The sequence below is a fragment of the Chanodichthys erythropterus genome, chromosome 6, assembly GCF_024489055.1.
Source record: "Chanodichthys erythropterus isolate Z2021 chromosome 6, ASM2448905v1, whole genome shotgun sequence".
Lineage (NCBI taxonomy): Eukaryota > Metazoa > Chordata > Actinopteri > Cypriniformes > Xenocyprididae > Chanodichthys > Chanodichthys erythropterus.
In genome coordinates, this window is record NC_090226.1 from 26,091,183 (window position 1) to 26,107,649 (window position 16,467).

At 43.9% G+C, this 16,467-nt stretch overlaps 1 protein-coding gene across 3 annotated transcripts in view; it reads left to right on the forward strand.

Moving 5' to 3' along the window:
- The first annotated feature begins 419 nt into the window (after positions 1-419).
- LOC137021687 (bactericidal permeability-increasing protein-like) overlaps positions 420-16,467 on the forward strand; it is a 246,002-nt gene continuing 229,954 nt past the window's right edge. The window contains exons 1-2 of one of the 3 annotated variants that reach the window (XM_067388499.1): positions 420-507; positions 1,803-1,920. In XM_067388499.1, the coding sequence (XP_067244600.1) occupies positions 1,815-1,920 (106 nt within the window). In that variant the 5' untranslated portion in view covers positions 420-507; positions 1,803-1,814. Of the gene's footprint in view, positions 508-1,802; positions 1,921-16,467 lie in introns of those variants that run through there. The other 2 variants (XM_067388500.1, XM_067388501.1) reach the window with 2 other exon arrangements.

Sequence of the window (16,467 nt, forward strand, 5' to 3'; positions counted from 1 at the left end):
GTGTCACATGTTTAGTATTAGACATATTAGTCAAAGAAAATTTTGTGTTTAAATACCATAATTTGGTTGGACACACAGCATTTGACATCAACAGCAAATCACTATCTAGTGCAGTATCTTGCACTGTACAATTTGGACATCAACATTCTAAAGTAAAGCATTTTACTTTCCCCTTCTTTCATTTTACATTCCTCTTCTTTAATGATACTATTGTGGTTCTAACTCAATGGGGAAATGAATAAGAATACAAATTTCACAAACCACAATTTCTAAATATTACTGCTCATTGCTGAATGGTTTGTCTGCTCAGGTTGTGTATGGACGCTAGAGCATGCTGCTGTGTAAGTGAATTTCACAACAATTTAACAATATCTTCCTGTTGCTGTGAATTAGTGGTGAAATGTCTCTCTTTCAGTTCCACTCAGTGCTGCTACTAGCCAGGGATCAGACAGTTCATACATCTGGACAGGAAGAGACCAGCCATATAGCACTTCACTACAGTTTAAGGTACAGTGCACACACACACACACACACACACACACACACACACACACACACACACACACACATTTTATATATATATATCTGAACAACACCAGCCTATATGAGGTCAATTTATGTGAGAAATATATTTATTTCCTTGATCTGTTCAGATCTAATCTGTACTGTATGTGTACATTGAATGATAATGCTAAGTGTATTCTACAGATTATATTCAGAATTCTTTTTCTTTAGTGGTATGGTTCTGCACAAGAGAAATATTGTGGTTCATGAGTAGATATTTGTTATATCGACTGTCCTTGGTTTGTAACATAGTCGTAATCTATGTTAACAATATTCATTTTGTGAATATATTGTATATTGTGTTACTCATATGGTCTAGTTTGATATACAAAATATGGTTGTAAAATGTCAAAATTTAGTAACAGCAGGAAATAAACCCAAGTCACATGACACATTCCTGCAAAGTGACTCCTCTGCATTTAATTCTAGCTCGCCTTAATTCAATATAAGCATAACATCAACTTGTTCACAGTCATGTGGCTTCATCTGACTGTAGGACAAAGGTATCTTTCAGGGCAACATAACAAATCAAGACATTGCTTGTCTCAACCATTTCCTCATTCTCCAGCAAAAACAGAGTGCTTTTTTTAAGGTTAAAAAAAATGTATGCATGTACACTACCAATGGATCAGTTTGTACATACGTACTTATTTCAAGCATAAGCCTTGAGTAAAACATTTAAATCAAAATGTACAAATTTAGGCCACACTTTTCTCACCATGTCATTCTTCATGTAGAACATTGTGCATTTGAGAACTAAGAGAGATTAGAGAACTTGTTAAACTGAGCTTTGGGAAGCTGTGTTAAAATGAAAGAGGATGTTTATTTTCACTTGGAAAAATCAGTTTAACTGGTCAGACTAGCAACTAAGGATACTGTAGATTAGTTCTCAAACAAACCGTATATATAAAGGCATTGATAAATACACAGATAATATTGTGTAGTAAATTATTTTAAAAAGAACCTTTTTTAATAATCAACTTATTTGCTAATATCAAGTTTACCAAGTAGATGTTGCAATAAAAAATTGTATGCGCAAAACCAAAAGCTGATTGTTGCTTTTTGAAGTGCAGAATTTGCTACACAGGACAGGAGCTGATGTAATTAGTACTTTTGTACTAAATGTCACTGTGTTTAAAATAGAAACAACTGCATTAGCCTGGAGCCTATTAAATCGGTCACCTATTCTGACAGTTAAAAACACCTATTCTTATGCCCATGATGTGTGTCTCTTATAGGCTATATTGAAAATGATGTTCCTTTGGTGTCTTTTGGTTCTTGTAAACCTGGTCTTAGTGTCTACAAGCAACAGTGCAGGAGTTGAAGTCAGACTAACTCAGAAGGCACTTGAGTATGGTAAGTGATCAAAACTAGACTGCTTGTAACTCTTTGGATTTTTAAAAAAAAAATGTCTGAGTATGATACTATGGGAAAAATCTTATTAAATTGGTTTAAAAAAGCTTTGGTGAAACACTGTACTGTGTCAAATTAACTTTTTATTTTTTATCATATTTAGTCAACCTTGTCCTGTTTTTGTTTAGACTAAATGCCTGGGAATTTTTGTCTAGTTTTAGTCAATGAAAACTTAATCACATTTTTGTCATGCGGCATATATTGATAATCAAAATGATTTTGCTCAATTATAATAAGCGATTATTGTCATTTGAGAAATGTACTTTTACATTTCATCAGAATTATTGCACTTTTACCTAAGCACAAATCAAGAGAATGTCAACTCATACACACGGTTTATTTTAACTCATCTTGTTTCCTGATTTATTATAGCTTATTTATCAAATAAATGAACAACTTTCTACATTAAGAAAACTGGTAAAACAAGAAAGTTCTCTCAAAAAATGTTTAATAAAAAAAAATGAAATGTTTAATAGAAAAACATTTGGAATTATTGGAATTACTATTAAACAACATATAAAGTAAACACATAAGCTTTCCTGTAGCTCAGTGGTTAGAGCATGGCACTAGCAATGCCAAGGTCATGGGTTCGATCCCAGGGATTGCATATACTCAAATACAAATGTATAGTAAAATTCCATGTAAGTTGCTTTGGATAAAAGCGTCTGTCAAGTGCATAAATGTAAATGTAAATAAAGTAAACCACCAGAAAATGTATCTTTTTAACAGAAAAGCTCTGATTGGGGGATTTAAGTCTCCAGAGTCCAGTGGCAGCATGCTTTACACCACTCTATCCGACACTAAACTATTTCCATACCGGCGTGATGAATCTGATCTTCAACCAGACGGAACTGGATTAAATATTTGGACTGTTCCGATCCCGATCTGACTTATGACCCGTAACGCGGCCTGAATCATAATCATGCACTGTTCGTTGTTGGCCAGAGGAGAACTGGCCCCCGACTGAGCCTGGTTTCTCCCAAAAAAAAATTTCTCCTTTTTTGTCACCTGATGGAGTTTGAGTTCCTTGCCGCTGTTGCCTCAGGATTGCTTAGTTGACATTCAACTTGATATTCAACAGTGTTTTTGATCGGACACCATTCTATGCAAATTGAACTGAGCTGGACGATGACATCACTGTTTTCTCCAGCGCTGCTGTATAGATAAATGAACTAAATTAATAACTAATAATTTTTTCATTAGATTGAATCAATACTGAACTTGAGCTGGACAATGACACCATTTTCTTCTAGAGCTGCTGTGCAGCCAAAATTATTTTCCTGGTAAAGCTGCTTTTACACAATCTACATTGTAAAAAGCACTATATAAATAAAGGTGACTTGACTTAAAACTTTGACATCTGGCAACCGCATGCGAGAAAACTCATAGAAGCTTTTAAAAAACAGAATGTAATATTTTGTCTCCTTTCTATTTGATGAAAACAAAGAGATTTTGGTAAAGTTTATATTTTTGTAATTACATTTTAGTCTCATCTTTTTTTCATCAACGATATTCCATGTTGATATAGTTATCGTTTAATGACCTTGGTGTCGTCTCGTCATTATCTAGTCATCATCTAGTCATCATCTTGTCTTACGGTGCATGCCCACTGCAGCAAAACTCCGCTCAGTGCTGCTGATGACACTAAAACTCCTCTACTTTGGGGTGTGTCTGTAGCGAGTGTGTTAAATCTATGGGTGGGAATCTTTAGTCACCTCACGATCTGATCCGATTCGATTCCGTGAGTCACGATCCGATTCCAAAATGATTCCAAAATGACTTTTTTTATTATTATTATTATTAATTAGTTTACCGACTTAACCTTAAAATCCTTACATTTACGTATCCTTATATAAGTAATTATAACTATTACTGTTATATAATTATAACAGCAGCAATATACAAACAGGCGTGGGTTGAAGTGCCAACAGAAATAACATAGTTCATGCAAATGGTCAGGGCAGGCAGTAGACAAACAATATCCAGATAAACAAGGTAGGGTCAAAATGCAGGCAGCAAGAGTTGTAAAAATCCAAAAGGGTCAAAACCAGGCAAGACAATAGTGGGGGAAAAATGCTCAGAAATGTTAGCCATGGCAAAACAAGACTTCCCACTGAGTCCAGCGTGCTTAAAAGGTCATTAATTAATATAGCCTATATTCACATAGCTAGAAATATGAGATAATGTGCTTGTTATTGTTTACTAATAAACTTATTCAGAAGTAGTGTTGTCACGGTACCAAAATTCCAGTAGTCGGTACCGATACCATGAAAATTTTACGGTTCTCGGTATCAGTTTCGGTACCACAGCAAAATCTGTTGGAACTATTTTACTATTTTATATAGCCTATTTTAAAAACATTAAATATGATTTGGAGTGTGTTTGTGTGTGTGTGTATATAGGCTACCTCAATTAAATAAATTTTGAAATATACAAAAAAATAAATAAATGCACAAACATCTATTTTGTACCATTGAAAAAAACAGCATATGCTGGTAAGGTAGGTTTTGAAGCTGGTATGCTGCTTTGAGTTGGTTTATGCTGGTCATGTGCTGGTCCATGCTTGTCCTAAACTGGTCCTAAGGTGGTCCTGGACCAGCATGGATCAGCATAGGACCAGCATAAACCAACTTAACCCTCATGTTGTGTTCGGGTCAATTTGACCCGAACACCAATTTTCTTTTTCCCGAAAATACTAGTTAATGTTATCGCTTTGGACTGAAACTTAGTGACTTTGTTCCCAAAGGGTATAACTAAATCTCAATATTTTTTTGGACATTTTCTTAATTTTTTGTGGGGGTTTTGTTACCTTGTTACACTCGTGGTGTTCCCGGTCAAAAATGACCGGCCCATAAAAAATAGCTTATAAATCACTCATTATACCATATTTTCACCCAATCTTGGATTCAATCTTTTTGTCAACTTGTTCTCTTTCAATTAGGACTGGTTTTATATTTCTGTTTGCATCTGATTAATCGTGGGCCTCATTTATCTGAGAGTAGGCATCTCATTTTTTGAGTAATTTTTTAAAATTTTTGAATAATTTTGGAAATATTAAATAAAATCTGAAGAAAATTGGTATTGTTGATCACACTAGTCTACTCTAATGTTTCACCAGGAATTTTGTTTTGAAACTTTTGTTTTGTAAAAAATATGGCACATAGTCACACTTGTGGTGTTCCCGGTCAAAAATTACCGGCCTATAAAAAATAGCTTATAAATCACTCATTATACCATATTTTCACCCAATCTTGGATTCAATCTTTTTGTCAACTTGTTCTCTTTCAATTAGGACTGGTTTTATATTTCTGTTTGCATCTGATTAATCATGGGCCTCATTTATCTGAGAGTAGGCATCTCATTTTTTGAGTAAAAAACAAATAATTTGTGGGTAAATTTGGAAATATTAAAAAAAAAATATGAAAAAAATGGCTACTGTTGATCACACTAGTCTACTCTAATGTTTCACCAGGAATTTTGTTTTGAAACTTTTGTTTTGTAAAAAATATGGCACATAGTCACACTTGTGGTGTTCCCGGTCAAAAATGACCGGCCTATAAAAAATAGCTTATAAATCACTCATTATACCATATTTTCACCCAATCTTGGATTCAATCTTTTTATCAGCTTGTTCTCTTTCAATTAGGACTGGTTTTATATTTCTGTTTGCATCTGATTAATCATGGGCCTCATTTATCTGAGAGTAGGCATGGTCAAAAATGGTCACAATGGCCGACCATTGAAAGTGAATGGGAGAGACTGAAAATAACAGAACAATTTAGTTTTCAGGAGCATGTTCATTATTTTCATGTACATATATGAGCATATGTGCTTGCAAACATCGAGCCCTTGGACCTGTGCATGTATCGATACATTTATACACACGCTACCCAGACACACACACGTTAAAACATACAAACTTTTTTGAGTATTACACACATTCTTTTCCACAGAGAGAAATTTGATCCTACCCTAACCTGCATCTAATATACATTTATCCATCTGACATTACCACACACACACACACACACACACACACACACACACACACACACACACACACAAACACAAACTGGCCGTGACTGCAGTGACCCGGCTTCAAAAGAAGAAGGATTTGCTTTATAATTAAAATTTCCTGATAATTCACTCACCCCATGTCTTTCTTTCTTCAGTTGAAAGGAAAATAAGGTTGAGGAAAACTTTGCAGGATTTTTCTCCATATTGTGGACTTCACTGGAGTACAACGGGTAACTTCTTCATGAGTTTGACAACACATGTGCTGCAAAAGTTCACAACGCAACCAAATACAAAAACACGCTGCAAAAGTTCACAACGCAACCAAATACAGAAATGCGCTGCAAAAATTCACAACGCAACCAAATACAAAAACATGCTGCATAAGTTCACAACGCAACCAAACACAGAAACGCGCTGCAAAAGTTCACAACGCAACCAAATACAAAAACATGCTGCAAAAGTTCACAACGCAACCAAACACAGAAATGCGCTGCAAAAATTCACAACGCAACCAAATACAAAAACATGCTGCATAAGTTCACAACGCAACCAAATACAGAAACGCGCTGCAAAAGTTCACAACGCAACCAAATACAAAAACGCGCTGCAAAAGTTCACAACGCAACCAAATACAGAAACGCGCTGCAAAAGTTCACAACGCAACCAAATGCAGAAACGCGCTGCAAAAGTTCACAACGCAACCAAACACAGAAACGCGCTGCAAAAGTTCACAACGCAACCAAACACAGAAACGCGCTGCAAAAGTTCACAGCGCAACCAAATACAAAAACGCGCTGCAAAAGTTCACAACGCAACCAAATACAGAAACGCGCTGAAAAAGTTCACAACGCAACCAAACACAGAAACGCGCTGCAAAAGTTCACAACGCAACCAAACACAGAAACGCGCTGCAAAAGTTCACAACGCAACCAAATACAAAAACGCGCTGCAAAAATTCACAACGCAACCAAATACAAAAACGAGCTGCAAAAGTTTACATGCACAGGTCCAAGGGCTCGATGTTTGCAAGCACATATGCTCATATGTGTACATGAAAATAATGAACATGCTCCTGAAAACTAAATTGTTCTGTTATTTTCAATCTCTCCCATTCACTTTCAATGGTCGGCCATTGTGACCATTTTGACCATGCCTACTCTCAGATAAATGAGGCCCACGATTAATCAGATGCAAACAGGATATAAAACCAGTCCTAATTGAAAGAGAACAAGTTGACAAAAAGATTGAATCCAAGATTGGGTGAAAATATGGTATAATGAGTGATTTATAAGCTATTTTTTATAGGCCGGTCATTTTTGACCGGGAACACCACAAGTGTGACTATGTGCCATATTTTTTACAAAACAAAAGTTTCAAAACAAAATTCCTGGTGAAACATTAGAGTAGACTAGTGTGATCAACAGTAGCCATTTTTTTTCATATTTTTTTTTAATATTTCCAAATTTACTCATAAATTATTTGTTTTTTACTCAAAAAATGAGATGCCTACTCTCAGATAAATGAGGCCCATGATTAATCAGATGCAAACAGAAATATAAAACCAGTCCTAATTGAAAGAGAACAAGTTGACAAAAAGATTGAATCCAAGATTGGGTGAAAATATGGTATAATGAGTGATTTATAAGCTATTTTTTATAGGCCGGTCATTTTTGACCGGGAACACCACAAGTGTGACTATGTGCCATATTTTTTACAAAACAAAAGTTTCAAAACAAAATTCCTGGTGAAACATTAGAGTAGACTAGTGTGATCAACAGTAGCCATTTTTTTTTCATATTTTTTTTTTAATATTTCCAAATTTACTCATAAATTATTTGTTTTTTACTCAAAAAATGAGATGCCTACTCTCAGATAAATGAGGCCCATGATTAATCAGATGCAAACAGAAATATAAAACCAGTCCTAATTGAAAGAGAACAAGTTGACAAAAAGATTGAATCCAAGATTGGGTGAAAATATGGTATAATGAGTGATTTATAAGCTATTTTTTATAGGCCGGTCATTTTTGACCGGGAACACCACAAGTGTGACTATGTGCCATATTTTTTTACAAAACAAAAGTTTCAAAACAAAATTCCTGGTGAAACATTAAAGTAGACTAGTGTGATCAACAATACCAATTTTCTTCAGATTTTATTTAATATTTCCAAAATTATTCAAAAATTTTAAAAAAATTACTAAAAAAATGAAATGCCTACTCTCAAATAAATGAGGCCTATGATTATTCAGATCCAAATCAAAATATAAAACCAGTCCTAATTGAAAGAGAACTTGTTGACAAAAAGATTGAATCCAAGATTGGGTGAAAATATGGTATAATGAGTGATTTATATGCTTTTTTTTATGGGCCGGTCATTTTTGACCGGGAACATCACATGTGTTATAGGGTTTTGAACACAACCTGAGGGTTAAACCAGCATACCAGCTTCCATTCAAGGCTTCCAGCATACCTACCTTACCCCAGCATATGCTGTTTTTTTCAACAGGGGTAACAAACGTGCGTGCTTATTTTCTATTCCATCAGTGAAACAACACACTACAGCCTGTAAACTATGAAATAATTTTTAGGTAAATAATGGTAACCCTAAATAATAAGTTAAATATTATTTCAAAAAACATTTGTTTTTTATGTCATATAGCCAAAGTTCCGTTATTATAGTCTTTGATATAGCCTACCGCTCTGCGCTTTGAGAGGCATGTGGGACACAAGCAGGAAAGAGGCCATTTCTCTTTAATAATATCTTCATGTTATCTCCTGATGTTACAAGCAACTGACACTTGTTGTAAAAGGTCTGAAGAGTGAGTTTTATCTTCAGACATTTAGGCTATGTTTGATTTAGCGCTGCCAGAGAAAACAAAACTAAAATTCACCAGTGTGTGAAACGCACTATACAAATAAACTTGACATGCCTTATAAAGTCAAATAACAAGCAAAAACGTCTCGGTTACATAGGTAACCCTCGTTCCCTGAAGGAGGGAACGGAGACGTACGTCGGACAGACCGACGAATAGGAATCTCACTAGAGAGGCCAATCTACTTCGAGTGTAACTAAACGAGCCAATGCACATTGGCATGCAATCATATGCATCAGCTGCTTGCCTCGCAGTGCGGGTATATAATGAGCAGCAGGTGCGTTGCATCTTCAGGTTTTCGTTGAGGAGCCGAACCCAGCAGGCGGCAGCATCAGCAGGACAACGCCTGTGGCGACGGGACGTACGTCTCCGTTCCCTCCTTCAGGGAACGAGGGTTACCTATGTAACCGAGACGTTCCCATTCAGTCGGTCACGTTCGACGTACGTCGGACAGACCGACGAATAGGAATCCCTACCAAAGCGCCACAGGAGCTGCCCTCTTCCAGCGCTCTGTCGTGAGCCACCTGAACCCCCTTGCCTAAGGACGGTGGGACCAGGCTCACGCAGAGAGGGTCGATCACTGTTGATCCCAAAACCCACTCAGTGCGACAATTGGATAACGCTGGGAAAGCGTAGCCTTACATGCGATAAGGAACGCTGCGGAAGCCATATCCTTCCCCGAAGGAGTTATATGGATAAGTACATATGGACTAACCTTGTAGGTTGTACAACATATGGAAGAACTGGGGTGACTCCACTCGGTGAGAGATGGGTTCTCCCAGAGGGAAAGACACGGGCTTCGTTTAGGAGCAACCGTGGAACCAACCATATGGGATCCCCGTAGGGTCACACATATGGAACCCAGCCTAAACCCGGTTCTCAAGGATACAACGGAGTATAGGCCTAGCGCCAGACGCTCCGCCACGTCGGCTGCCGAAGGGTAACCGGAGGACTAAACAGGGTCTGCCCGTAGGGACTCTCTGGAGAATAGAATGCGCATGTAGTGCAGCAAGCCGACACTAAGCCGGGGCCTCTCCGTGCCTCTGACCTGAGGCGAGAACACGGGAGGAGACCGGCTCGACACGAAGGCTATAGTATCTAGCGAACGTGTTAGGTGTCGCCCAGCCCGCAGCTCTACAAATGTCTGTTAGCGAGGCGCCACGAGCCAGCGCCCAGGAGGATGCCACACCTCTCGTGGAGTGGGCATGCAACCTGAGCGGGCAGGGCACGCCCTGAGCTTGGTAAGCCAGGGCGATGGCATCCACTATCCAGTGGGCCATCCTCTGCTTGGAGACAGCCTTTCCCTTCTGCTGGCCTCCGTAACAGACAAAGAGCTGGTCTGAGGTCCTGAAGCTTCGAGTTCTGTCTAAGTACAGTCGCAAGGCGCGAACTGGACAGAGCAAAGCCAGGGCTGGGTCTGCCTCCTCCGAGGGCAGCGCTTGCAGGCTCACTACCTGGTCCCTGAAGGGAGTGGTAGGAACCTTGGGCACGTAGCCAGGCCGGGGTCTCAGTACCACCTGGCTGTCACCCGGCCCGAACTCTAGGCACGATTCGTCGACCGAAAATGACTGCAGGTCCCCTACCCTCTTGATGGAGGCCAATGCCACCAGCAGCAAAGTCTTCATAGAGAGAATCTTTAAGCACGTCTCGTAGACAGTGCACGTGCTGAAGTGATGGTGTTAAGTACCTCAGGGGGTAAGTCACCTAGAACCTCCGCGTCCCGTCCAGGGACCAGACATGGAGTTTCCAGAGGTCTGGACGCGGTGCCAAAGAGTGCCCCGTCTCTGAGAGAGGAGGTCCTTCCTCAGAGGGATGGGCCAGGGGGGGGCTGTCGCGAGGAGTGAGAGTTCTGGGAACCAGGTCCGGTTGGGCCAGTAAGGCGCAACTAACAAGACCTGCTCCTCGTCCTCCCTGACTTTGCACAGGGTCTGTGCAAGTAGGCTCACTGGGGGAAACGCATATTTGCGCAGGCCCCGGGGCCAGCTGTGAGCCAGTGCATCTGTCCCGAGTGTCCCCTCGGTCAGAGAGTAAAACAACTGGCAGTGGGAGGTTTCTGGTGAGGCAAACAGGTCTACCTGAGCCTCTCCGAACTCTCTCCAGATCAGCTGAACCACCTGGGGGTGGAGACGCCACTCTCCGGGCAGCGCAGCTCGTGATAGCTCGTCGGCCACACGGTTGAGCACACCGGGGACATGAATGGCGCGAAGCGACCTCAGATGCTTCCGACTTCACAGGAGGAGATGGCGGGCGAGTTGCGACATGCGACGGGAGCGTAGACCACCTTGACGGTTGATGTACGCAACGGTCGCAGTGTTGTCCGTACGGACCAGTACATGCTTGTCGCGAAGCAGGCCTTTGACGCGGCTCAGCGCAAGGCGTACTGCCAGCAACTCGAGGCAATTGATGTGCCAATGCAGATGGGGTCCCGTCCAAACCCCTGAGACTGCATGCCCGTTGTACGTGGCACCCCAGCCGGTGGTAGAAGCATCTGTGAAGACCACAGCATGCCGGGACACCTGTTCTAGAGGGACTCCTGCCCGAAGAAACGAGGGGTCCGACCACGGGCTGAAGGTACGGCGGCACTCCTGAGTGATCGGCACCCGGAACGTGCCACGTTGCCACGCCCATCTCGGGACTCGTATCATATGAAGCAGACCGAGCGGTGTTACAGCCGCTGCAGCCGCCATATGCCCCAGGAGCCTCTGAAAAAACTTCAGTGGGACCGCTGTCCTGCCATTGAACGTATTCAGGCAGTTCAACACCGACCGAGCACGTTCCTCTGTGAGGCGTGCTACCCGTTCGACCGAATCCAACTCCATACCGAGAAAAGAGATCCTCTGCACTGGGGCGAGTTTGCTCTTCTCCCAGTTGACCTGAAGCCCCAACTGGCTGAGGTGCCTGAGCACTAAGTCCCTGTGTTCGCACAACTGATCCCGAGACTGTGCTAGAATGAGCCAGTCGTCCAGGTAGTTGAGAATGCGAACACCCTGTTCTCTCATGGGAACAAGGGCTCCCTCCACGACTTTCGTGAAGACGCGGGGAGACAGGGCCAGCCCGAAGGGTAAGACTCTGTACTGATATGCTCGACCTTCGAACGCGAATCTCAGGAATGGCCTGTGTCGCGGAAGAATCGAAACATGGAAGTACGCGTCCTTCAGGTCGATCGCTGCAAACCAATCTCGGGGACGGATGCACTCGAAAATGCGTTTCTGTGTGAGCATTTTGAACGGTAGCTTGTGAAGGCTCCGATTCAAAACTCGCAGGTCCAAAATCGGTCGTAACCCGCCGCTTTTCTTGGGTACAATGAAGTAGGGGCTGTAGAACCCCGACCTCAAATCGGCTGGAGGGACCGGCTCTATTGCGTCCTTCGCCAGTAGGACTGCGATCCCTCATGTCCGCAAGACACAGCCAGAGATGGCGTTCCTGGACCACCATGGTGGACATCGCACGACCCACTGACCGCGCCGTAACCTTCGTCGCTCGAAGCGCGAGGTCCGTCGCGGCACGAAGTTCTTGTAGAACTTGCGGATCGTGACCACCCTCGTGCAGGTCCTTCAGTGCCTTGGCCTGATGGACCTGCAACAACGCCATAGCGTGTAAGGCGGAAGCGGCTTCCCCACAGGCCTGATAAGCCTTGCCGGTAAGATCCGACGAGTACTTACAGGCCCGGGAAGGGAGAGACGGCTCCCACCGCCAGGTGGAGTTAGGGCACAGTTGCATAGCAACGGCCCGTTCCACAGGGGGTATGCGTGTATAACCCTTAGCCGCTCCACCATCAAGGGTGGTGAGGGAGGAGGACCCACCGACACGGCTTCGGGCAGTAAAAGGTGCCGTCCACGTGCCAGTGAGCTCTTCATGCACCTCCGGGAAGAAAGGCACTGGGGTGGGGGGCTGAGAACCAGCCCTTGCCACCCTGAGATACCAATCATCCAACCTCGAGGGCTCGGGACACGGTGGAGGGTTCCACACAAGCCCGACCCTGTTGGCGGCCCGGGAAAGCATAGCCATCATTTCCGGGTCTGAATCGGGCACAGTCGTCACTCCCGAGGGAGGCAGCTGCGCCGAATCGTCATCCCCAGAAGCGTCAGGCTCACCCTCCGATGCAGCGATCGACATCCGGTCGTCTTGGGGAGCTCCGAAGGATACGGATGGTACACACCTCTGGGGTGGTCCACCGCGTTCCCCGGCAGCTCTACTGGCTGCGGAGCGCAAGAGGGGTGAGGGTTCCTAGGGGGTTGGTTCCCCGAAGGAAACGCGCTCACCGTGATCCTCAAGTCACCAGCCCCGCCGCCCGAAGCAACCCTCTGAGGAGGATTGGAACGAGGCGTCGGGACCGGGACTCCACCCCTTTGCAGAAAGTGGAGTCTCAACCGCAGCTCCGCGACGGTCATCTTCCCACAATGGGTACATGACTCGTCCACAAACGCCGCCTCAGCGTGCCTTAAGCCCAAGCACGCGATACAGCGCTGGTGACCATCCCGAGGCGCCAGGTAACGACCGCATCCAGAAACACACAAGTAGAACGACATCTTTAAAAAGACTCGAACTACTCGTGTAAGCTCTTTCAAGGACTGACTCTTTTAGGTGCTGAAGCACGCAGGGGAAAGACCGCTGCAGCACAGACAGGGAAATGTGCAGCCTGTCGTGTGCACTCTCCTTGAAGGCGCTCTCTTACCAGCTGTAATAACAGCTTTTTAGCGCTCTAGGCGCACCGTTTCACCAGCCGTGAGAACGGCCTTCACGCTGATTACAGCTTTTGCTCAAATAAAAAAGGCAAAGAAAAACAAAGGAGAAATCGGCCCCGCTGCTGCGCTGTCCGCCTGCCCCGCAACCAAGAGACGTCTCGAAGAGCAGACTCGTTTGTCCTCACACTCGTGCTTGCAGTAGCTATCTTCTTCAGTGTTGAGAAGGTTTGGCTCCGAAGCGAAAAGCTGAAGATGCAACGCACCTGCTGCTCATTATATACCCACGCTGCGAGGCAAGCAGCTGATGCATATGATTGCATGCCAATGTGCATTGGCTCGTTTAGTTACACTCGAAGTAGATTGGCCTCTCTAGCGAGATTCCTATTCGTCGGTCTGTCCGACGTACGTCGAACGTGACCGACTGAATGGGAACTGTGTTAAATAGAAATTGACGTGCAAGCAAAAAGGTGTCTGTCCTACGGTGTTTTTTCCACAGTAAAGAATGCGAATAGCCTAATAGGCCTAAATGCGAACGAAAGAAACGTTTATAATCCCCTGCGTGAGTGAAGATTTGGGAAAAGAAACAGAGATTCCATGTTCAGTGAATAACTAATGGAATATTGTTAAATTCGCTGATAATCGGGTGACAAGATCGTGATTCGCAAAACATGGACTCACGTACCTCTCTCATTCTGCATGAACAAAAATATTTCCATGGTTGCGATTCATATTTAATTGTTAACCTATTATTTCTTTTGTAAACAAAGCTGAGTGCTTCACTCGTGTCATATTCACGTAAATGCCACAGCCCTATCAGTGGGTACTGAATATACCCGGATTCTTGGTACTACTGGTACTACAGAAATGCTGGTATCGTCACATTTTCAAAATTTCAGTACCGACTTGGTACCGAAGTACCGGTACTTTTGACAACACTAGTCAGAAGTGTATTAATCCATTTGCAGTTTATTCAACAACTTAGTCAATACAGGAATCATAAACCAGTAAACAGGCAGAGGGTCGAGGCAGGCGGCAGACAGGGATAAACAATAACAGGCAGGAATCGAGGCAGGCAGCAAGTATCACAATCCAGAAAACAGTCCAAGTCGATAACAAAACAGCAAACAGGGTAGAATGCTCAGAAATGATAACCGTGGCTGATCAAGACTTCGCACAGGACTGCGTGTGTGTGTGAGCTTTATAGTGGGTGAGTGATGAGATGATTGGCGGCAGGGGCATGAGTAATCAGTCCCAGGTATGTGGGTGCATGGGAAATGAAGTCCAATAGAAACTAATACTCAGGTGAGGGCTCCCTCTGGCAGTTCAGGAGATCTGGTGCAGGAGACCTAATCGTGACAGAGCCCCCACCCTGCGAGCGGCCTCTGACGCGAGGAGGCAAACGATGTCGGGGTCTCCCTCTGGGTCTGGGGGCCGGTTTCTCTTGATGCATCCTATGAAACTCAGCGGTGAGCGAGGGGTCGAGAATGTCCTTGGCATTGACCCAGGACCGTTCCTCCGGGTCGTAACCCTCCCAGTTGACCAGGTATTGAAGCACCCTGTTGCGGCGTCACAAGTCGAGCAGGTCCTGGACCTGATATACCACCTCGTCGTCGATCAGCATCAGTGGGGGCCTCTGGTCCTCGGTCCCAGTGATCCCGACCCTCTCCCGGACCGCCAGCAGGTTTCATCAGGGAAACATGAAAGATGGGAGAAATACGATAATTAGCAGGGAGTTGTAAACGGAATGAAACTGTAATGTGTAATTTGTAATGTGTAATTTGTCTGATAATTTTGAATGGACCCACATACCTAGGAGTGAGTTTCTTGCATGGAAGCCGAAGGCGGAGGTCCTGGGTGGACAGCCAGACCCATTGACCAGGGGGGTACTCAGGACCAGGGCGGTGATGGCTGTTGGCTTGAACCTCTTGTCTCTGTACGGCTCTCTGCAAGTGAATGTGGGCATGGTTCCAGGTCTCCTCGCTTCACTGTAACCACTCATTGACTGCTGGCAGTTCGGAAGGTTCTCCTGACCAAGGGAATAGTGGAGGTTGAAAACCCAGCACACACTTGCATGGAGTGAGACCTGTGGCTGGTTTTTGGAGTGAGTTCTGGGTGTATTCTGCCCACATGATGTAGCGGCTCCAGTCAGATTGATGGTTATGACAGTAGGTTCTGAGGAAGCGAGTGAGTTCTTGGTTCAACCGTTCTGTTTGGCCATTGGACTGTGGGTGGTACCCAGAGGTGAGGCTGATGTTAACGTTGAGGAGGTGGAAGAAGGCTGACCAGACTCTGGAGGTGAACTGAGGAACCCTGTCAGACACTATGTCCTCTGGAAGACCATAAAATCTGAACACGAAATTGCAAAGAATCTCGGCGGTCTTTATGGCAGTAGGCAGTTTAGGAAGAGGAATCAAACGACATGATTTGGAGAAGCGGTCTACTATGGTCAGAATGGTAGTGTTACCCTGTGAGTTGGGAAGATCCGTGACAAAGTCTATTGCTATGTGTGACCAGGGGCGTTGTGGAATGGAATGTGTGGAATGTGGCTGGAGCAAACTGGCTGGGACCTGGTGTGATGGTTTGGTGGTATTACAGGTAGCACAGTGGGAGGGCCCCCACAGATGGAGGGCCATCAATATTTGTTTCTTACTAGCTGAAGTGTGGCGGTGATACCTGGGTGCCCTGAACTTGGACTGTCATCGACGTGGTGTAGCAGTTTTTCTCTGTGTTGTTCTGAGACATATACGAGCTCTGGAGGGCACTCGGGTGGTGGTGGTGTCTGGGTGTTTGACAGGTCAATCTCGGTGGAGATGTCCCACTGGACAGGAGCTACCAGCAGATTTTCAGGGATAATGGTTTCAGTTGTATTGGCCTGTTCATTCCCCTCATAGATTCTGGAAAGTGTATCAACTTT